At 36.6% G+C, this 23,818-nt stretch overlaps 1 protein-coding gene across 1 annotated transcript in view; it reads right to left on the minus strand.

Moving 5' to 3' along the window:
- Positions 1–23,818, minus strand: part of PCDH15 (protocadherin related 15) — a 546,308-nt gene that overhangs the window by 154,161 nt on the left and 368,329 nt on the right. The window contains exons 22-23 of the mRNA XM_044236821.1: positions 2,321–2,430; positions 682–822 (exon numbers count right to left, since the gene is read on the minus strand). Of these exons, the coding sequence (XP_044092756.1) occupies positions 682–822; positions 2,321–2,430 (251 nt within the window). The remainder of the gene's footprint in view (positions 1–681; positions 823–2,320; positions 2,431–23,818) is intronic.

The raw sequence follows: 23,818 nt of genomic DNA on the forward strand, positions 1-23,818 counted from the left end.
TATCTCACAGAATCTCTGCTGGTGCCCTTCACAGACTGGCCTTACTTGCTCTCTTGTGTCGGTAAACTATATCACACAGATGTTGGAGAAAGATTCTGGAGTCAAAAGCTGTCTGCTTAAATCTCTGGGTTTTCATTTACCAACAGTGTCATTTTTAAAAAGTCACTTAACCTTTTCTTATCTTGTCTTTGTAAAACGGGAATAATAATTTTCATCTCCTAGAAATGGGTGTGAATTAAATATAATGCTACATATAATTTACAATAAATGTTAGTCACTCTTTTAAGATGCATTTTCCTCTGTGCTAAGAAAATCTGTAAGTACAAGAGAACACAAGATTCAGAGAATGTTGAGCAGTCCTGTACCCATGAACAATATATGTTCCACAATATATGTTCCAATATATGTTCCAGAGCCTTATGGTGGGATTAAGAATAAAGTTGATTCTAGAAATATCGTATATCCAGTTTGAAAATGGTACATTATTACTCTGATATATCAGGAGTATGAAATCACTCCCTGCACTGTCCTCTATCAGCTGTTAAAATGTAAGGGCAGTCAGCTCCAAGTACTACTGATCTCCCTATGTTCTGTATGGATAACTTTTGGACATGTATTTCATCAGCAAATGAGCAGAAGAACCATAAAATCCTTACAGAATTCTTAAGTAACGTAACTTACTTTTTGAAGGGACTCGGAGATTGGCAAGAACCACTTCTAGGGAATCAGCCTGGACTCGAAGTACGTAGCTTGTCCTGGTCTCATAATCCAGGGGGGCATTCACATAGATAACACCTGTGATGTTGTTAATTCCAAACATATCTGCAATTAAAATATAGTTCTTTGGTCATTTCCTTCACACTATAAGAAAAAAAAGAGAATTCTCTTTAAAAGGTACTGTGATTTTAAAAATGTGACTTGTTAACAGGAGTAATGCATAAAAGTTACAGGATGCTAGCTTTTGGAAACTATGTTCCATCTCTTCAAATTATCATCAGTGTATACTTAAGCGAACCTCTTAGTTTTCTCCTTATGTTGAGATTCTCCTGGAACAAGGAAACAATGTTGCATCAGTCAATTAAATTTGGGAAGCACCACATACCATATCCATCATGGTAGATTTGGATGGTCCTTTAAATACTAAAAGGAATTAGAACTTTGTGATATTTAGGGAGGAGGCATAGCAGCACAGTAGTAACAAAGAAGAAAGTAACAAAAGCAGGATGTCCAGCACTTGCTGCAAGGGCAACGATTTCCAGTAATGGTGGTTGAGATACTTAAAAAGAGCCTTTATAATTTCCTTGTGAATTGCTTAATCACATTTATTTTATACTCATTCACTTACTAAATATTAAATATTGAATATTCATGTATTTATTAAATGTATATTGATTATTCCTTTTTTGAAAGGATTTTATTTATTTTTGAGCGGGTGGGGTATGAGAATGGGGGAAGGAGCGACATAGAGGGAGAAGCAAACTCCTGGCTGAGCAAGGAGCCCAATGCAGGACTTGATTCCAGGTCCTTGGGGTCATGACCTGAGCTGAAGGCAGATGCTCAATGGACTGAGCCACCTAGGTGCCCCTAAATGTATACTGACTATATATCTCAACCACTTATGACATGCCAGGCTATCCAGTTTATCAAAAGTGAAAAACAGAGGACCACTAACTATGGATAATGGTTAAGAAGGAGAATGGGTGAGAAATGCAGCTGTGAACTTCTTCCCAGAAGCTGGCAAACCATGCTGTTCTCAGTGAATACTGGCTGGTACACAAAACTGAAATTATTTATTTACTTACAATCGTTAATTTTATATCAAGTTGACCACTTGAGGAATCATATTATACAATGTACCTGGGTTTTATCATGGATGTGGCTCTTTGGGCATTAAAAATTATTTATGATCCTGAAATTTCTTCAGTGTTAGCCTAGCTATGACATGGAGTGAGTCATGGACAGACCAGAATGGTGGGAAGAGAGCCCTGTAGGCAATAATTATAACCAAAAGCTGAAAGTATGATGCATTAATTTTGAAGAAATATTATTAAAATATCCCTAAGTGAGGACAAGAGCAAAGTTTCCAGAATTGGATAGTTAGTATTTCCTGAGCTGGGAGGTGGGTGGGGGGTGGGTGGAAGTGGGAATCATGTTTGTTAGTAATACCAAATTTTTTAATAAGGATGAGCACAAAGGTACCAATTACATTTAAGTTGGGTAAATTTTTATTAGGAAAAATGGAATAAAGAATAATTCAATCTAAACTGAATCCCAGATCCAAGTGTGTTAGTTTATGGTGAAGACACAGACACATACTCACCTTCTTCATTTCCTGAAACTATGGAGTACACAATACTCTGGTTGATGGCCGCTGCAGAAATCACGCCAACAATAGTCCCTCTGGTTGCAAGTTCACTCACTGGAGGGGGTCTGCAGGTTTAGAGAAGAGGATTCATTTTTTGTAGTCTATTTGTCATGACAGAATTCTGAATTTAATAACAGAATATGCTAGTTCATGTATGAGTGCATTTATTTGAATAATACATTTTCTGAAGTTTTCAAAGAAGTACTACATTAATCTCCAGCCCTAAAAACTGTGTTCACAATTATGCAAATTCTCTTTGTTGTGAATGTCTTGTCACCTGCATTATTTTTAATTTGAGATATAATTTAATTTTGGATACTATTTTATTATCTGCCAAACATCATACAAAAATTCTTCCCACTTGTTTCCTGAAATTACCTTCTGAACTGAAAGCAATAGAAGGATACAATTTGTTACCTCAATTTGTAAAGTAAAATGTTGCTCTTTTGCTGCTGCCCTTAGCATATTTAACCAGTAGCTTCCAGATGATTCTTTCTAGTCCTTATTCTTGCTCTACTTTGAGGCTCTAACTGTACTGAAAGTATTTGAACAGATGGCCTCACAACACTCACCTTTCTCTCTCTTTTTTTCCCTACAGATTTTATTTATTTATTTGACAGGCAGAGATCACAAGTAGGCAGAGAGGCAGGCAGAGAGAGAAGGGGAAGCAGGCTCCCCATTGAACAGGGAGCCTGATACTGACCTTTCTCTTGAACTCACTGATTTTGCTCACCTGTAGCCATGTTTTACCTTCAGTACTATGTTATTCACTTAAATTCTAAGCGATATTTTCAACAAAACATCTCATTCTCAAAATCTTCATTTATTTTACAGTATTGGTGACTGTAACTTAGGCTATCATAACTTTAGTTATAACCTAATGGAAATAATCTCACTTTTATCATATACAAGTATTTATGTTACCCAGATCCAACAGATTTTAAAAAATTAGTAAATAGCGCAGTCAGTCTACCTAGTGTGTCCAAGTTCTCTGAACTCACACATCTTGCTTCAAGCTGGTAAGACAAATCCTACTGTCATTTCCTCCATTGGCATTTTCTTTTCATACTTACTCTCCTAATATTGCTCCTCATTTTTATCTCCATCCTCTCAGTTCTTCTAATCTGGATTATACTGTGCAATTGTATTGTGACTTCACCAGACACTTTTATAACAAATCCTGAACTACAAACATATGGTCCAGAAAATTAATTACATACAACTCTTTATAAACACGTCCAAATGGCTGTGTCCTTTGTCACCATAGTCCATATGCTTGGTTAAGTTACCAAAATGTAAAGTGACCTATTTCATAGATACTTTAGTGCCTAATGGGGCTCCATCTATTCATTGCATATTCAATAACTATTTTTCCCCCAAAGAGTAAGAACTAATCCATATAACTTTTAATGAAAATGATCAAGTATGTATATATGTTCACATGTACTTCTGCCTTCTTTTGTTACAGCAGATAACCACAACTCCCCCAACCACATCTAAGAGGTTTGGTGAAGGCTGCCCATGTCCCCATGGTGTGAATAATAGATGGGTAATAGATACATTACCCATCTCCAGTCACTGAGGGTGCTTTATCTTCATTGCTCAGTGTTGATGGCTCACGTAAAAAGAGTCTTGCCCAGAAATTTTATTTTTAGTACTAGAAAACATTTTTGGGAAGAATTTTAATGCTGTTTGATGTTACCCTATGAGAACACTGATCAGGTTCTTGGTGATCATGATACCAACACAAATGAAAGAAGTAAGGTTGAAAATAGGTCCCTTATATTTTGCTAATATTCTAAATGCTGCTGTACTTGGAGTTAGGTAAACTCATCATTTCAGTGACCAAAACAGTCCATAATTTTTCCTTAATCTAGGATTTTTGTGATTTCCAACTAAGAAGGTCCCCACTAATTAACAAGAACATGTTTAGATTAGAAAAGGATACATTTGCCTAGGTCAACACTTCTAAAGTGACGTATCAAAGATAACAATTATATTTTCTGAGCAATTTGTTTACACATTTTCACAGTGTCCATTCAGTGGAATATGGATGCCTTAGGTAACCTTGAGCAAGAGAGATAATAGTCTACCACAAAAAGGGAAACAATCACAAAAGCAACATTAAGGTTGGTTTTGATGGACTGCTTTGATGATAAATAGATACACTTTTGTATGGTATTTGAGATTATAAAGGAGACATCGAGACCATGTGCTGTTTGTTGCATTGCCTATTGATAGACCATGGTGGTGGTGAAGTCAAAAACCTGGAAAGGAAGAAAAATCAGAGAGATGGAAACAGGATAGTCTATGACATGGACCTCAATAACAGCCCCTCCTGACATTGTGATCCTTGCATATCGCCCTCCTCTCACAAGACAGCCAGGCTCCAGCTTGCTTCTAATCAACAGAATACCGTAAAGAAAATGGGATGTCACCCAGTCATTACATTACACAAGACTGTATCCTTCAAGATTCCTCTTGCTAGGGAACCCTAACTCTTTCCCTTGCCGGACTGAATGAAGGGGACATGTGGAATTGTCCGTAAGGCAAGAAATGAAGGTGAGATGTCTGACCACCAGGCAGCAAGGAACTGAGGCTCTCAGCCCAACATCCCACTTATAACTGATTCTACCAACAACCACTCATTTGGAAGGAGGCTCTTCTCTAGTCCAGCCTCAGATGAGACACTGGCCCTAGCTAACACCTTGGTTCAAACCTATGTGAGACAATAAAACACAGAAGGCAAGTAACTGGTTTCTGACCTACAGAACCTTCAAGATGATGTATGTGTAGTTTTAAGTCATTAAGTTCATAAAAATACTGTCTTGTGCAAGAGATAACTGATACATATGGCTTGAATGTTAAGAGCAACAAATTAACTTATGACAGGGCAATATACCATACAAGTTTATTTTGGTATAAGAAAACATATGTTAGCCAGATTCTGGGATGACTAACATAAACTGAATTTCTTCTTGTGAAAGTAAATGTTGCTTAGATTGTTGACTTGTTTATCTTGTTACTACTCATAAGAACTAAATTTTATGCTTTCCACAGTTAGTTTCTTGATCCTTAAAGTACATAAATAGAAAGTTTGCAGTCAATGTACCTTCAGATTTAACACCAGAAAAATGCCACTGTTCATTTCAAACTTTAAAAACAACATTTCATGTATATTTTTGTACAGTTAGGATGGAAATGATCGATACTGGAAAAAGTACCTGGCATCATTCTAAAAGGAATTTAAATCTTATGCACACCACTAAAAGCATTTAAAATACTATTTGTTAGTAAGTGTTTAAAACGGATTTGTTTTCTAGACAAAATATCTCCTCATTAACCTTTGCTTTATTGTTCCAACACACTTCTTTCTACCAGAATCAAAACATACTATAAAAATGCAATTTTCTCCTGGCTAGAATTAAATGAACCTCCATGATAATGAGCAATAGATCACAAAATTTCAATTCTTTTCTATTTATTGCAAGGCAGACCCTGTTTTATTTTTGTTTTACGCCCTGAAAAGTACTGGTTACATGATTGGGGCAAATTATATATTTCCTTAGTAGTCACATGTTACTTGAATACAAAATGAAAGAGTTGGTGTAAATCAGGATCTGTAAAGCTGGCTGACAGAGAGGACAGAGAGGTAAGGGAACGGCATGACATGGACTGGGCATCAATTAAGAGGGAAGCAGGGGGCGGGAGGACTCAGGTGGCACTGATGCTCTATTGAATGAGGGCAACTACTCTGCTATGTTGTTAGTGTGGTAAGGGTTTAAAATGGGATAAAGGGTGTTCAAGGTTTTTTTTTTTTCTTTTTTTAAAGATTTTATTTATTTATTTGACAGAGAAAGATAAAGCTGCAAAGGCAGAGGGAGAAGCAGATGCCCCACTGAGCAGGGAGCCCGATGTGGGGCTCGATTCCAGGACCCTGGTATCATGACCTGAGCCAAAGGCAGACACTTAATGCCTGAGCCACCCGGGTACCCCTCAAGTTTTTTGTGAACTCTATGAACTTTTATATTTTGGGAGCCAGTGGAAGTTTATTTTTTTAAGGCATCATCTGACCTGGTTTGCTCTATAGGCTGACAGTTTATGATTTTTAGAGTTCTGTCTGTAAGGTACTTTCTGGTCCAACCCCATTCTGAGTCTGAGGTCATGTGACTTATCATTATTTTCCTTCTTTCTGTGGAGTACAGTCAAATCTGTTGGTTAATTTCAGAAGCAGAGAATTATGGCCAAATAAAGGATTCTTCAGAAGCTTTTAAAAGAAATGTTGCAATTCATCCACTTTATAATAAACAATACATCGATAACCTTTTCCAATTAAAACTTTTAACACCTCACTCAAAACAAATAGGTGTCGGGTCTCTGAAATTAAGGAATTCTGCTTTTTAAAGCTAGATTTACTGCCAGTATAATTGAGCAAAAGCACTCTCAACAATAGAAGAGGCAGCTGAATCACAAAGGGCCCAGAAGTGTAGCTACACAGCTTTCCCATGAGTCTTTAGAGTCAAGCAATCAGCTGGGTCCCCCTTCTCAGAAGCGGTACTGCTGGGAGCATGCTAAAGACAGTGGCTGTAGCTTTAACCAATATAGACCAATATAGATTCATGGTTTCATACTTATAGCCTGCCTTTAGGGCATCTATCACAAAGCTTGATCCAGGTGGATTTGATGTCTGTGTGTATCCACATACTCGATGTAACCCTGGCTCCCATTTTTCCCTCCTGGGGCAACATTTTGGGCTTTATTGGCCATTTTAAACAAACCCCCCAGATACTGACTAAAATTCCCAAATCACCTAAACTAGGGACACCTGGGTGGCTCAGTCGGTTAAGTGTCTGCCTCCTGCTCAGATCATGATTCCAGGGTCCTGGAATTGAGTCCCGCATTGGGATCCTTGCTCAGCTCCCCTCTCTTGTGCTTTCTTGCTTGCTCTCTCTTTCTCTCTCTCAAATAAATACATAAAATCTTAAAAAAAAAAGAAAAAAGAAAAAAAGACCAAAATAACCTAAGCTAATTCTTAAATGAAGTATAAATAATATTTCAATTGAAAAATTTCAATTATTATAGATGTCAAATGTACATTTTATTAGGTCATTAATTTTGCTATTTGCATTGTCCTTGCCTCCCCTAAATTTTACATGTATAACAGCTGTATGTTTTTTGGATATCACGCTTTGATTTTTAGAGCAGTATGAGGTTTACAGAAAAATTAAACAGAAAGTATAAAGCTCCTATACAAACTCCCACCCCTAGTTTTCTCTATTTTTAACGTTTGGCATTAGTGTGGCACATTTGTTAAAACTGATGAGCCAATATTGATACATAATTATTAACTACAGTCCATTGTTGACATGAGGCCTTGTTGAACTCTTATAGAGTTCTGTGGGTTTAAACTGATTTATAATGTCATACATCTACCATTATAATACCATACAGAATTGTTGGGGTCACCTAAAATTCTCCTTTTCTTCAGGTACCCACTCCTCTTTCCCCCTGAACCTCTGGAAACCACCACTCTTTTTACTGTCTGCATTGTACGCCTTTTCAAGACTGTTGTGTGGTTGGAATCCTACAGTATCTCATCCTTTCGGACTGGCTTCTTAGCAGTATGTACTTAAGCTTCCCCTATGTCTTTGGTGGCTTTATACTTTTTATTGCTCAATCACATTACACTGTATGAATGTATGATGAACAGCTGCATTTTAGTAAGAAGAAAATTGATCAAAATAACTCCAAGACTGTTGTTTAAGAGAAATAAATCTTTGCAGATAAAGTGTGACCCAGAAAAGTTAACTGCTATAGGATTTATATGCAAAATGCTTACAGTGTAATTTTCTTAAGGATGTGGAAATTAATTCATAGATATCTGTTTAACATTTCAATTTTTTTCCTGAAAATATAAATTACAATAAATCTGTCTCAATTAAATACATTTTAACATATCTGAATCATCTGAATAATGACTATGCTAAAATAACAGACTTCGCAGTTTTCAAATGGTAGACCCCATTTTATAGTATAAATATAGATGAAACAATTATTCTACAATTTAAAATCTACTTTTATTGTTGGGTTCAAGAAGTAACAATAAAAGTAAATGTTGTATGTGTCGCATAAAGCTCCTAATTATTTTAAATGCCGTGCAGTTTAGGATATAAAAGTGTTTGTGAATAGATGCTATAAAATTTCACTGGGATTCAATCTGGCTCTATTGCTTTCTTTCTACTGAGAGACAAATCTAATTTATTTTGACATGTTTGAATTCAATATATTTGCAAATCAGTGTCAATTAAGGAACTGTTTTTATATCTACTATGAGGGAATTTAATGAAAATGGGAAGAAAAAAAAAAAGCATCCACCAGAACTCCTATTATTTGTAACCTTGGAGCAATTGCATCAGGGTGATCTGATTTTACTTATTTAACCAAGAAAAGCAGTTTTAAAAAGACATGAATCGGGAGAGAAATGTCAGCTTTCCCATAATTTTTAGGATGGATTGTAGATTGGAAAAAAAAAAAAAGAAGAAGAAGAAGAAGAAGAAGAACCAAATAGTTAGACGCTGTATTTTTTTGCATATTTTCCAACAATGCTTGTTATTTTGAGTTTTGCTTCTTTTCCGATACATAAAGCATCCTCATCTTTGAGAGAAGAAAACTACCTGAGTAGTAAGCCATTTCTCAAGTCCAGAAAACTACCTGAAGCTACATTTGCAATCTAGGGTGTATATGTTCATTGGTTTCATTTATTATTCACACTAATAGAGTTTATCTAATTTTGCTTAGTCATTGGCTCTCAAACTTGATAAGAATTATCTGAAGAATTTATTAAAATTTTCATATTTTTTTCTCTGTCATGATTCAAGATTCTGATTTAGTAGGTCCATAGGAAAATCATTTATAAAATTCTGGTTTAAGAATTTACTTACTACCGGGACGCCTGGGTGGCTCAGTTGGTTAAGCAGCTGCCTTCGGCTGGGGTCATGATCCCGGGGTCCTGGGATCAAGTCCCACATCGGGCTCCTTGCTCGGCGGGGAGCCTGCTTCTCCCTCTGCCTCTGCCTGCCTCTTTGTCTGCCTGTGCTCGCTTGCTCTCTCTCCCTCTCTCTCTGGCAAATAAATAAATAAAATCTTAAAAAAAAAAAAAGAATTTACTTACTACCTATATGACCTTGCAAAAATTCATTAGCTTAAAATAGAAATAAAATTAAAATAAAACTTGAACACTTTTTTTTTTTTTTTAAGATTTTATTTATTTATCAGAGGGCGGGGGAGAGAGCGAGCACAGGCAGACAGAGAGGCTGGCAGAGGCAGAGGGAGAAGCAGGCTCCCCGCCGAGCAAGGAGCCCGATGTGGGACTCGATCCGAGGACGCCGGGACCATGACCCGAGCTGAAGGCAGCCGCCCAACCAACTGAGCCACCCAGGCGTCCCTTGAACACTTTTAATCAAAGAAAACAATAAAATGAAAAGGCAACCTACTGAATGGGTAGAAATACTTGCAAATTATATATCCATAAGAGGTTAAAATCCATAATACATAAAGAACTTCTATAAGTTCTTCTTGTTTTTTTTTTTTTTTCCTGGGAAATGGGGACATTACCTACTTCAGAAGATGGTGGAGTGTACTAAGGGACAAAATGTGGACAAAAAGATTTCCTTAAACCTAGTATAGAGTAGGTACTCCAGAAATTACGGCTTTATTAATACACTATTCTATCAGCTATACTTCTAGAAGTTTAGTATAAATATTATACTGATATGCAAGTTTGTCTCATAGGTAGGGGAACAAAAAAAAAACTTGAACACACTAAACAAAACAATAAAATGAAAAGGCAACCTCTTGAATGGCTAGAAATACTAGCAAATTATATATCCATAAGGGGTTAATATTCATAGTACAAAAAGAACTTCTATAAGTCAACATCAAAAAAACAAATAATCCAATTTAAAAATGGGCAAATGAATAGTTATTTTTCCAAAGAAGACATCCAAATGGCCAACAGGTACATGGAAAGATGCTCAACGTCACTCATCATCAGGGAGATGCAAATCAGAACAACAATGGGATGTCACTTCGTGCCAGATGGATTGGCTGGTGTCAAAAAGACAAGAAATAACAAGTGTTGGTGAGGATGGGGAGTAAAGGGAACCCTCACCCACTGTTGGTAGGAATGCAAACTGGTGCAGACCCTGTGGAAAACAGCATGGTGGTTTCTCAAAAAGTCAAAAGCAGAAATACCATATGATCTAGTAATCCTACTACTAGATATCTACCCCAAAGCAAATAAAAACATAAATTAAAAAAGGTATGTTCACCACTATATTTACTGCAACATTATTTGCAACAGCCAAGGTATGGAAGCAATGTTAAGTATCCATCTATAGATGAATGAATAAAGAAGATGTGATGTATGTATGCAATGGAATATTACTCAGCCATAAGAAAGACTGAAATCTTGCCATGTGCAACAATGTGGATCCACCAAGAGGGTATTGCACTAAATGAAGTAAGTCAGACAAAGAAAGACAAATACTGTATGATTCTACTATGTGGAATGAAAACATAACAAACAAAAAACCCTGGTAATTCAGACTCATAAACACAGAGAATAAACTGGTCATTCTCAGATAGGGAAGGAGGTGGAAGGGGGTAAAATAGCTGAAGGGGGTTAAGGTACAAACCTCCAGTTATAAAACAAATAAATTACAGAGAGGAAAGTATAGCACAAGGAATCCAAGCAACAATATTGTAATAATGTTGCATGCTAACAGGTGTTGACACTTATTCTGGAGCCCATATAGTGATGCCCACAACTGTCAGATTACTCTTGTACACCTGAAACTAACACACCATTATGTGTCAACTAACCTTCCATAATAAAAATGAAAAGAAGCAACTTTATTAAAATGCTAACAAATAAGTACCAATGAAATATCTGTAATTATACATATCCTTGTTCTGGTGCACTTCTGTGAGGACATAGGGCTTTAGAATTTTATGTATATACTTGTTTAATATGATAAAAATAATATGATAAGAGCAAACATAATAAGACTGTTACTTAAAAGGTAGGAGGTAAGATGATCAAATACTTATTAGTCTAGGGGTCAAAAAAAACTTGGTAACTTTATTGTTTGTTCCTTTATGTATCCATGTATGTATCTATGTATTTTTAGAGAGGTGAAAGGAGGGAGGATTGGAGGAAAGGAGAGAATCTCACACAGGCTCCACACTGAGTGTGGAGCCCAATGCAGGCCTCAGTCTCGCAACCCCGAGATCATGAGCTGAGTCTAAATCAAGATTTGGACACTTAACTGACTAAGCCACCCAGGCACTCCCAAACGTGGTGACTTTAAAAATTGTCCTCAGAATTCAGAATCTAAAGTTACATTACTCTCTTTTTCAGAGCTTATACTGGGAAAGGAGCAAAAAAATAAGTTTATCTCTTTAAATAGTGAAATTGGTGTGCAAACATCTAGCCATTCTTTTTTTTTCTTTTTTAAATTTATTTTTTATTTTCAGCATAACAGTATTCATTATTTTTGTACCACACCCAGTGCTCCATGCAATCCGTGCCCTCTATAACACCCACGACCTGGTACCCCGACCTCCCACCCCCCGCCCCTTCAAAACCCTCAGATTGTTTTTGAAGTCTTCTCATAATCTCAACAGTTTAAAGTTATAAAATTATAGGCATAAATATTCCCTTTTCAGCAAGATAAATGATCTCACTGATTTATATTAATATTTATATAATATCTCAATAAAATGAACTGCTAATGAATATATGAGAAAAAATTTGAATGCTTTTAATAAGTAATATTGCTCTTGGCTAATTGTGTAGATTGTCTTAAGCACTCAGATTTTCCTGTCCTAGTTCTCAATCACAGAATAATTTTACATCTGAAATGAGGATAATATTTTTCTTTTTACTATTTCTTATACCTTGAAATCCATAGACTTGTTCTGTCTTCACTCAAAAATAACAACTGGGGGTGGGATCACTGTAAGTAGATATGGGCTCTGAATCTTAAAAGAATACAATCACAAAATCATTTAAAGTTCGGTGAGTTTATTTATAGAGGTTCACTCCCTCATTCAATAAATATCTATTGAATTCATACCATATGCCTGGCCCTCACTAGGCAGTAAAAACACAAAGACAGGAGAGAAGAAATGGATTGTGCCTTCATGAAACCTATCAACTTTCAGGCAAACCCGACAGTTATATGAAAAATTACAGTAAAATGGGGTAAGTATATTAGTATTAGATCCATGATTCAGTAATAAACATGGTGCTCACCATTTATATTTTATATTTTTCAAATACCTATAAAGTACCTGAGTAGAATCAGGGGCTGCAAGGTTTGGCAGAAAATTTAATTTATATGTACACATAGTAATGATCTCTGAGAAAATGGTTTCATGTTTTGGCTCATTTACCTACACAGGGTGTCTCTTTTACCTTTATAGATGAATTTGTGCATTTTAAATTTTGAAAGATATAACAGTAAATTTCAAAAAGGACATTTAATGCTTTTATTTGTTATTTTCTATTGATTAGATTCAATGTCTTTAGTATGAAACAGTCATATAAAGGTGAGAAGTCACCATAGAATCTTGAAATCTATTAGAAGACCATACAAATAGTATCAAAAAAAGAGAAAGGAATACATGTATAGAGCATTTGATATTTCAATTTAATTCTCTTTTAACAGGTGAATAAATGCACTACCTCAAATACATGACTAAGTAATAAAATACAGGCATAAAATAATAAAAATACACATTCAAGATCTGACAGAATTTTTAGGAAAGAAAGAAGTCATTTTTTTCATTAAATGTTATTCTTACCTTAGAAAAAGAGTACACTAATGCCATTTATGAAGGACAGTATATTGTCAGTATTCGATACTGTATTAGATAAATTGGTCACTATTTAGAAAGTGGGGAACTTTATTTTCATTTAAAATTTTGCTAAAATGTTGTAATATATACATTATTTCTAGACTTACTTTTTATTATGATCAGGATAACTATAAGCAAAATCCTTTATCCAGCACAATCACCACTATTAAGCCAAAGACAATGGAGAAATAAAAAGGTAAAAAAAAATTTTCTGATTTTCTTTAAATATTTTAAAAGTCAAAAACTTTATTTTTTATATTTTTAAGGATTTTATTTATTTCAGAGAGAGAGAGAGAGTAAGCAAGAGAGAGAGTATGAGCATGAGCAGGGGCAAAGGGAGAGGGAGAAGCAGGCTCCCTGCTGAGCAAGGACCCCCCCCCCCCATGTGGGGCTCAATACTGGGACCCTGGGATCATGACCTGAGCTGAAGGCAGATGCTTCACTGACTGAGCCTCCCAGGCACCCCAATGATGAAATATTTTAAACAAACTTAAAATAAGGAACTTACTCTAAGATATATATCTGATCTCAGATTTAACTAATTTTTTAAATATTTTTGTATTTGCTTTTTAAAAAAATTACAGATACCATCAACAAAATGAAAAAGCAACCTATGGAATGGGAGAAAATATTTGCCAATCATATATCTAATAAGGAGTTGATATCTAAAATATCTAAAAAACAAAACAAAACAAAAACTTATCTGATGAAAAAATGGGCAGAGGGACTATTGGGGCAGAGTAGATATTTTTTCCAAAGAAGATGTCCAGATGTTCAACAGCCTCAGGAAAGGATGCTCAACATCACTCATCATCAAGAAAATGCAAATCAAAACCACACTAAGATATCACTTGACACCTGTCAGAACAGCAAGAATCAAAAAGATGATAAATAACAAGGGTTGGCAAGGATGCAGAGAAAGGGGAGCCCTCATGCACTGTTGGTGGGAATGCGAACTGGTGGAGCTTCTGTGGAAAACAGGATGGAGGTTCCTCAAAAAACGAAAAGTAGAATTACCGTATGACCCAGTAAAAAGTAGAATTACCATATGACAAAAGGAAAGAAATCACTGTCTTGAAGAGTTCTCTGTATGCTCATATTCACTGCAGCACTGTCTGTCATAGCCAAGACATGGAAATAACCTAACTGCCCACTGATGGATGAATGGATAAAGAAAAAATTATATATATTATATTATAAAATATATATCATACATACATAATTCAGTCACAAAAATGAAGGAAATCCTGCCATTTGCGATAACATGAATAGACCTAGAGGGTATTATGCTAAGTGAAATAAGTTATATAGGGAGGCACAAATTCTGTATGATCTCATTATATGTGGAATCTTAAAAAATCGTAACTCAGAACAGATTGGTGTTTGCCAGAGTCAAGGGGGCAGGGCAGGAGTGGCTAAAAGGGAAGAAGGTGGTCAAGGGGTAGAAATTTCCAATCTTATTTGAAAGTTCTCATCTCAAGAAAAAAAATTATAACCACATGAGGTGGTGGATGTTAACTAAATGTAATCATTTCATAATATAGACATATATCAAACCATCACATTGTACACTTTAAAACATTATATATCAGTCATATCTCAATAAGCACGGGAAGAGTTATACCTAGGTCTCCCCTACCCAGATCCTTTATCCATCCCCAGTTATTTTTTTTTTAAGATTTTTATTTATCCACTTGATAGAGATCACAAGTAGGCAGAGAGGCAGGCAGAGAGAGGGGAAAAACAGGCTCCCCGCTGACATCCCCAGTTATTAAACTTGGAACAAAGTTTAAAAAACCTAAGAGGTTGTTCTGACAAACAAGACTTTGTGTCAAAATTTCTCCATAAATATGGTAACATATTATTTAGAATCCATTAACAAAGGGTTATAAATATCCATGTACCAAAGACAGATTCACTATACTTAGTATACCTGCCCAGCAACTTGATTTCTGCTCTTCTTGAGTAATACCTACTTGACCCATTGAGAAATAAACACACATACACGTGTGTGTGTGTGTGTGTGTGTGTGTGTGTGTGTGTATAATGATAATCATGTTATCCTGGGAGTCATTTGTAAAACTGAGATGTAAATGTTATCATTTGTAATGGGACATGTCCTTCCATGAAATATTTTCATAAGATATTTTATTTTTCTAATCTATCTGTTCTTCCACTTTTTTTGCTGACGAAGTTAAGAGACTATTGGGCATGGTCAATAGATTAAAAACAGATCACGTTTCTCTACTTTTCCTCTCATCCAGAGTTTATGTTCCCTTTCCAATGTTTCTAGGCTATTCCCACCATTGCTCTGACCAACAGAAATGAAAGAGAAAGTCATGTGATGTAGTTTTATTGAAGGCAGAGCCTCTGGCTTCAGCCTTCACATAGATGGAAGGAGCTGCTCTGATGTGCCACGTGGGAAGTCCCAGTGTCACTGATTTAAGTACAAAAAGGACAGAGAAAACCACATGGTGAGAAAGGCCAGGCCATCCCAGCCACTCCTGCTGCAGGACAATGTCCACGGGACCCTGATGCAGGCAACTCACAGGATCTTCAGAAAATACAAATTATTTTTGTCTTTAGTCATGAACCTTGGAGACAGAGAATACATAGAAACACACTCTTAGAAGTGGGGCGCCATCGTAAAAACCTAACCACGTGTCAGTGCTTGGAATCTGGCATTCAGGCATTGGCTGGAAAATGAGGTGGGGCTGTGGATGGACGCTGGAGGAGGGGTGAGCTCACCATCTGCTCGGGCTGCAGAAGCAATGATGGAATAGTTGTTCAAGTTTGGACAGAGGTCAGCCTTCGTTGTGGCATTTCAAAACCCTCAGCACACTTGCCACCTGTAGTCACGTGAAAGAGAAGAACCTGGGAACTAATGAGGTGGCAGGTCCAGCTCAGGAGATTTCCTGAACGAGTTCACCGCTGCACGGAGCCGCTGGGGATGAGAGTGCTTCTCCTGTCCCCATCCCATCATGGCGCCGAAGGCAAATGTTTTCAGTTCCCAGGTCCTTGAATCAAGAAGAGCTACCCCTGGGGGAGGGTGTCCACATTTGGATTTAGTTTAAATGATGTGACCCAGAGCTTCAACCATGATGACATCATGGGATGAGACTTCTGCAGATCATTACAGTGTGTTTGCTTGTTTCTTTGCTCTTGCATGTGGGAGGAACGGGAATAATGGTGGATGAAAGATAGATTATGGTGAATTAAAAAGACAGAAGCAAGTGTTTTTCTGTTAGTTCCATCAAGAAGTGGAGTCTATTTTCCCCCTCCTTTGAATTTCATTCATATTCTCATGAATAGGCTTGATCAGTAAAAGGTGTATATGAGTGTATGTTTGTGTCTATGTGAATGTGAGTATGTTTGTGTGTGTGTGTGTTTGTGCCTATTTGTGCATGACTGTGCATGTGTATATGTTTGTGTCTATGTGTCTGTGTGTGAGAGTATGTTTGTGCTTATGTGTGTGTGTATATGAGTGTGTACATGTTAGGGATGGACAAGAGTGACTTTCTGGGACTTGAAGCCTCAAACTCAAAATACCCTGAGGCTTCTACTATGTCCTAAGACTGCATGTGGAGTGTGGAAGGCTCCATGAGGAGACAGGCCAGACCATCTCCATGAGAATCTCAACCACCCCACCCACCAGCCAGATGTCTATTGGCCAAGGCAGCCCCGAAATCCCCCTCAGCTTGACTACACTTCAGACAGGCTTCTTCCTGACTTGAGGTCCCTGATCTCTCTTTTCTTACTTTACTTTGGAGAACCTGCACTAGGAAAGGATTTCTTTGCCTCCCTGAGACATAAATCTTTTTAAGAGCCTTTTCCTATTTCACAACCCAGGACCCGGGAGCCCTGACTCTGAAATGCAATCAGCAGGGACAATAGAGTCCTATGTCCCTGAGGTTAGTAGGATCCAGACTTTGGTGGCAATTGCTGCAAATTCTGAAACCATCCTATCATGAAAATAGGAGAGAGTTTGCTTTTGTGTTGGGTGTAGGCCATCTACAAACCCAGGTGGCCGGTTCCTGGGCACGCCAGCTCTTGACAACTTCCCAGCTCTTGCTTTAGCAGAGGTGAGCTCAGGCTGAGTTCTGGCCTCACTCCCTGATTGCAGTAGCTTTGCATGGATTCCTCCTTGCCTGTTTAAATTTGTCCCGTGCATGTTGAGCATGTTGAGCTTTGACAGTAGCATAACTGAGCCTACACAAGATCAGCTAACCCACAGAACCATGAAAATAGTAAATTGTTGTTTTAAGCTATTAAGTTTGGAAAGGGAGTTCTGTAGCAATTGATGATTGAAGCACATAGGAAAAATATCACTTTGAATACAATTCTGGCCATAAATATCCATCCAGGAGTCACCAAGCACTTATAGGATGCTCGTCTTGGGCAAAGTACTGCACTTACACGTACCAAGGATCATATCATTGCTTTACTTGTGGCAGTCCCTATTCACACCCATTGTCCTAGCTTAAGTATTATAAGGTGTCCCCTTTACTCTCAACAGTGCCCTGCTTTGGGCAATAAATCACATGACCGTCACTAACATTAGGCACTACATGCATGGATAGAGTCAAGGGGAAAATGCCACTCTCCCACTTAAAAAACCTACATTCTGAGATGAATATGTACATACTCAGTTGGGAGTATGAACTGCATACATACTCAGGTTTCGTTCTTTCTGCTTTGAATTACACATTTTTGGCATTAATATAGTAATTCCTGCTTTCCCTTGTTTGCAATCTCCACATGTATCTTTCCCTGCCCCTCTCCTAGTGTGTGCATATCTGTGTGATTTTGCCTTGAATACATTGTTTAATGGCATTGAACCACATGTGGAAAGCTTACCAGAAATAACACAGTATGAGACAAGGATGAAGCGAACAGCACAGCTATTACACTCAAAGCAGTCTGGAGATGAATGACTCCACCATTATAATTGGTGATAAAAATGCTGTGATTGCAAATCAACATTTAAATATTTATATTTGAAAATCTATTTTCCCCGTAGAATGTGGAAGCAGAGCGATCTTCCATAAAATGCCTCTACTTATGTCTCTTGTTTAACACCATCTTCAGATTCCTCCGTGATAATGAACCAAGTTGGTAATGGGGCTCATAAGAGCCTTCACCCTCTGACTCACCACCTATGCGTCTCTCCCAGAGATCCCTACGCTCTATGCTAAGACTTTGACTTCAAGACTTTCTAGAAGCCCACGATAAGCAATTTGACTCTGTAAAGCTCTTGCATGTTTTGTTTTCTTGCTCAATAACAATGATCATTTGATTAAGTTCTCCCTACTATATAGATGATAAGATCTCTGAGGACAGAGACCATGTATATTTTGTCCACCATTATTATTCCTAGCACCCTGTATCTTCTCAATACATATTCATTGGCAGGATGAAGAGAAGAACAAATGTCATTTGAACATGGCAGTCATTTTATCTTGTCTGTACATATTTTCAATGTTTGTTTTCTCCAACAGAGAGATCATGAATTTTAGAGACCATATTTGCGCTTAAATGAAAAAAAAAAAGGGTTTGTTGAATACATTAATGGACAAAAATGCCAGGTGGATTAGTTAAATTAAAGGAGAAATAATTTTAATTTTTCAGCTTTATCTATCTCATCCTGCCCTCAACTGAAACTACAGCTCACAGAATATTCTGGAAACTTCTGCAAAGAAACAAGTTGACTACAGGATCACTGAGATAGAAACAGGCTTCACCAACAACTCTGTTGTTGATTCATAGTAAAGATTAGGAATGTCAGCGTGTAGGATTGTATCTCTACATGACGGATGCAGAGAGAGTTATTTTTTTACAAAAATGGGTCAGCGATAAAATTAAGGATAACCAGCCATATCCGGTCATGAGAACCATGTGTCTTTAACCATCACATACATATTTGAGACATTATTGTTTAAACTAACATTCAAACTGAGAATTCCATTCTACATGCTGCAACTAGAGTGGTATTTTATCAGGATTTCTTCTTTTTTTAATCAAGAAACTGGTGATGGTTTATTAATCAATAATGGTAAAGAAATAGGCTTGTGAACATTTTGGTTTGCTTATTGTCTTCTTTACCTTCCACACACCAAAATTTGCCTTTTGGCAATTTCTCCTCTCTACCTCTCTTATTTTGATAATATACTAACTGTGTATTAAAAGTATATAAAATAATAGTCTATAAGAAGTATAGTCACCTCCACTTCTTCCAATCAGAAGAGAAAGCTTTGTACATTATCACCTGGCAGCAAGCCACAGGACAGGCAATTAGTATGGCCTCTTCTCTGTGTATAAACTCTTTTAGAACAAGGCCTACATCTTAAAAAATCTTTTGCATGGCCAACACCTGGAATAAACCTATTAAGTAATAATATCACAATTATTTATTAAGCACTGTTCCACACTGGGCTCTTTGCTAATCTTTTTCCTTCACATATAAAGTAAGTATTGTATCTCTAGGAAAGCTAGTCTCAAGGAGCTTCCATAACTTGTCCAGGTTCAACCAATGTCTGATATCCAACAGCCAGGCTTAAACCTTGGTATCTGTTGTGTTGTTTTGCCCCAGAAATATTTGCATTAACAATCAATAAAATAAAAATAACATGATCTATTATATGTTGGACTTGAATGAAACACTTTCCATAAATATAAAGCAATAGAAGAAGAAAAGCATCAGTAATAACATTGTTTGTGAAAACTTGCTTCAAATTCTAAACTGCTCAAACTTGAATCCTTTGTTGCTGGTGCACTGGCTTCACTCTGCTCTGTGAACAAATGTCAGACTCTACCACAACCTTGAGGATGTGGAGGAGAGTTATACTCCATGTGGATACAGAGGGAGCCTGCAAAGGCTGAAATGAAGGATTGCCAGAGTCATTCTTTCAATAGCTGAAGACGCAAAATCTATTATCTTTGAGGCAAGATTTTAGTAGCACCATAAAAAGACAGGAAATGTTATGTTCAGGTAAAGTCAACTCTCATATTGGACAATAAATCTAAATTAAAATAGTAAATAACATAAACAAACAAGTAAGGCTCTCTGCATGTGGATTTATTTTATATTAATAGCTTTTCTCTTTTTCATTTTTTGAAACTAAGATGAATAGTTCTCCCTAAACTATTGTACTTATTGATTAAAAAAAAAATCTTTTCTCAAAATCCCAAGTGCAAACTTGTGTGGTTTATGTAAGAATAATGCAATGTTCCTCAATATAAGGTAAATTTAATTCTCTTGAATAATGCAATGCTAAGTAGAACTGCTCACTCACCATTTCCTTGGCCATTCTGATAACACTGTTTTCATTTTTCATAGTATATAAAAATTGATTTCTGGATTTTTAAATTACACTTTTTCTCTGTTTTTGCATATCAAGAGGTGAACTGTTAATCCTTTTTAGTTTTATAAAATCTACTCTTTTTATTCCTCAATATAAAGCCTCCTGAGAAACTTATTTTAAAGGAAGTTGCAATCAGACAACAGAGAGAAATAAAAGGTATCCAAATTGGTAATGAAGAAGTCAAACTCTCTCTCTTCGCAGATGACATGATTCTTTATATGGAAAACCCAAAAGACTCCACCCCCAAACTACTAGAACTCATACAGCAATTCAGCAACGTGGCAGGATACAAAGTCAATGTGCAGAAATCAGTGGCTTTCTTATACACTAACAATGAAAATATAGAAAGGGAAATTAGAGAATCGATTCCATTTACTATAGCACCAAGAACCATAAGATACCTGGGAATAAACCTAACTAAAGAGGTAAAGGATCTATACTTGAGGAACTATAGAACACTCATGAAAGAAATTGAAGAAGACACAAAAAGATGGAAGACCATTCCATGCTCTTGGATCGGAAGAATAAACATTGTTAAAATGTCTATACTGCCTAGAGCAATCTATACTTTTAATGCCATTCCGATCAAAATTCCACCGGCATTCTTCAAAGAGCTGGAGCAAATAATCCTAAAATTTGTATGGAATCAGAAGAGACCCCGAATCACTAAGGAAATGTTGAAAAACAAAAATAAAGCTGGCGGCATCACCTTACCTGATTTCAAGCTTTATTACAAAGCTGTGATCACCAAGACAGCATGGTACTGGCATAAAAACAGACACATAGACCAGTGGAACAGAGTAGAGAGCCCTGATATGGACCCTCAACTCTATGGTCAATTAATCTTCGACAAAACAGGAAAAAATATACAGTGGAAAAAAGACAGTCTCTTCAATAAATGGTGCTGGGAAAACTGGACAGCTATATGTAGAAGAATGAAACTCGACCATTCTCTTACACCGTACACAAAGATAAACTCAAAATGGATAAAAGACCTCAACGTGAGACAGGAATCTATCAGAATCTTAGAGGAGAACATAGGCAGTAATCTCTTCGATATCAGCCACAGCAACTTCTTTCAAGATACGTCTCCAAAGGCAAAGGAAACAAAAGCGAAAATAAACTTCTGGGACTTCATCAAAATCAAAAGCTTCTGCACAGCAAAGGAAACAGTCAAAAAAAACAAAGAGGCAACCCACGGAATGGGAGAAGATATTTGCAAATGACAGTACAGACAAAAGGTTGATATCCAAGATCTATAATGAACTCCTCAAACTCAACCCACACGAAACAGACAAACACATCAAAAAATGGGCAGAAGATATGAACAGACACTTCTCCAATCAAGAAATACAAATGGCTATCAGACACATGAAAAAATGCTCATCATCATTAGCCCTCAGGGAGATTCAAATTAAAACCACATTGAGATATCACCTTACACCAGTTAGAATGGCCAAAATTAACAAAACAGGAAACAACATGTGTTGGAGAGGATGTGGAGAAAGGGGAACCCTCTTACACTGTTGGTGGGAATGCAAGTTGTTGCAGCCTCTTTGGAGAACAGTGTGGAGTTTCCTCAAGAAATTAAAAATAGAGCTTCCCTACGACCCTGCAATTGCACTCCTGGGTATTTACCCCAAAGATACAGATGTCGTGAAAAGAAGGGCCATCTGTAGCCCAATGTTTATAGCAGCAATGGCCACAGTCGCCAAACTATGGAAAGAACCAAGATGCCCTTCAACGGATGAATGGATAAGGAAGATGTGGTCCATATACACTATGGAGTATTATGCCTCCATCAGAAAGGACGAATATCCAACTTTTGTAGCAACATGGACGGGACTGGAAGAGATTATGCTGAGTGAAATCAGTCAAGCAGAGAGAGTCAATTATCATATGGTTTCACTCATTTGTGGAGCATAACCAATAGCATGGAGGACAAGGGGCTTTAGAGAGTAGTAGGGAATTTGGGTAAATTGGAAGGGGAGGTGAACCATGAGAGACTATGGACTCTGAAAGACAGTCTGAGGGGTTTGAAGTGGCGGGGGGGGTGGGAGGTTGGGGTACCAGGTGGTGGGTATTATAGAGGGCACAGCTTGCATGGAGCACTGGGTGTGGTGAAAAAATAATGAATACTGTTTTTCTGAAAATAAATAAATTGGGAAAAAAAATAAAAAAAAAAAAATAAAGGTAAGTTGTATTTAAATTTTTGCACTGTTGTTTGTTACCAGATTAATTCAAATTTAACAACAAAGTATCAATTTTTAAATTTTTTAATACAGAAACTGAAAAGATTATTTTCTTTATTCAAGGTATTTGAATTCTTAAAAGATGTCAAGATATTTATATGTGTAATATTCTTATTTTGGATTTAATATATTAAATTTGAATAATACTGGAAATTAAATGACTCAATATTTTTCTAAGAGTTAGCAAATATCAACTTGTTCAAGAGGTTCATAAAAATACCCCAGCAACATCTGTTCCTTCTATTTGATATACATACAAATATCAATTTTAAATTTGTTTTTTATGGAAAGTACATTTTAAAATACATGAATCCTTAAAAAAGAAATATAAATGTGGCATTAAATCATTCAAAGTTTAATAATAATGTTGATACACTTCTATTTTAATAAATACCAAAGGTATGTCTATATTGGTAGCATATTTGTTTGGAAAATTTGTAAATAATTGTCTTTGGTAAAATTTTTGATAAATTGTGTGAGGTATTGCATTTCCCACTCAAAATCAATATTCACATTTAGACTCCATGATCTATTCCAGACACACTGACCTTTCCATGATATTTACCTCTAGAACTGAGGACAAGTGAGTCCCTGTGTGTTCAGTCCATCATCCTGGGATGAAGGTCAAATATTCTTCAAATGCTAACTCACTTGACCTACAGGAGTCTATCTATTCTTAAGTTATATGCATTTGAACTACTACTACTACTGTTAGGATTTTGCTATTTCTGTCTGGATTAAATGAAAGATACATAAAATATATTTTCTGATTATGACACTATGGTTATTTTCCAGAAGATTCAAATAGATAACTGACTGAAAACTTCTTATCAGATCTGGCTCTGTGGCAGCAATGAAAGTGTGTCCCCCAAATCTCCAAGTATAGGAAGCATGTTGACCAAAGTTCTCTTGTGCTC

This window comes from Neovison vison, chromosome 2 (genome assembly GCF_020171115.1).
Source record: "Neovison vison isolate M4711 chromosome 2, ASM_NN_V1, whole genome shotgun sequence".
Taxonomy (NCBI): domain Eukaryota; kingdom Metazoa; phylum Chordata; class Mammalia; order Carnivora; family Mustelidae; genus Neogale; species Neogale vison.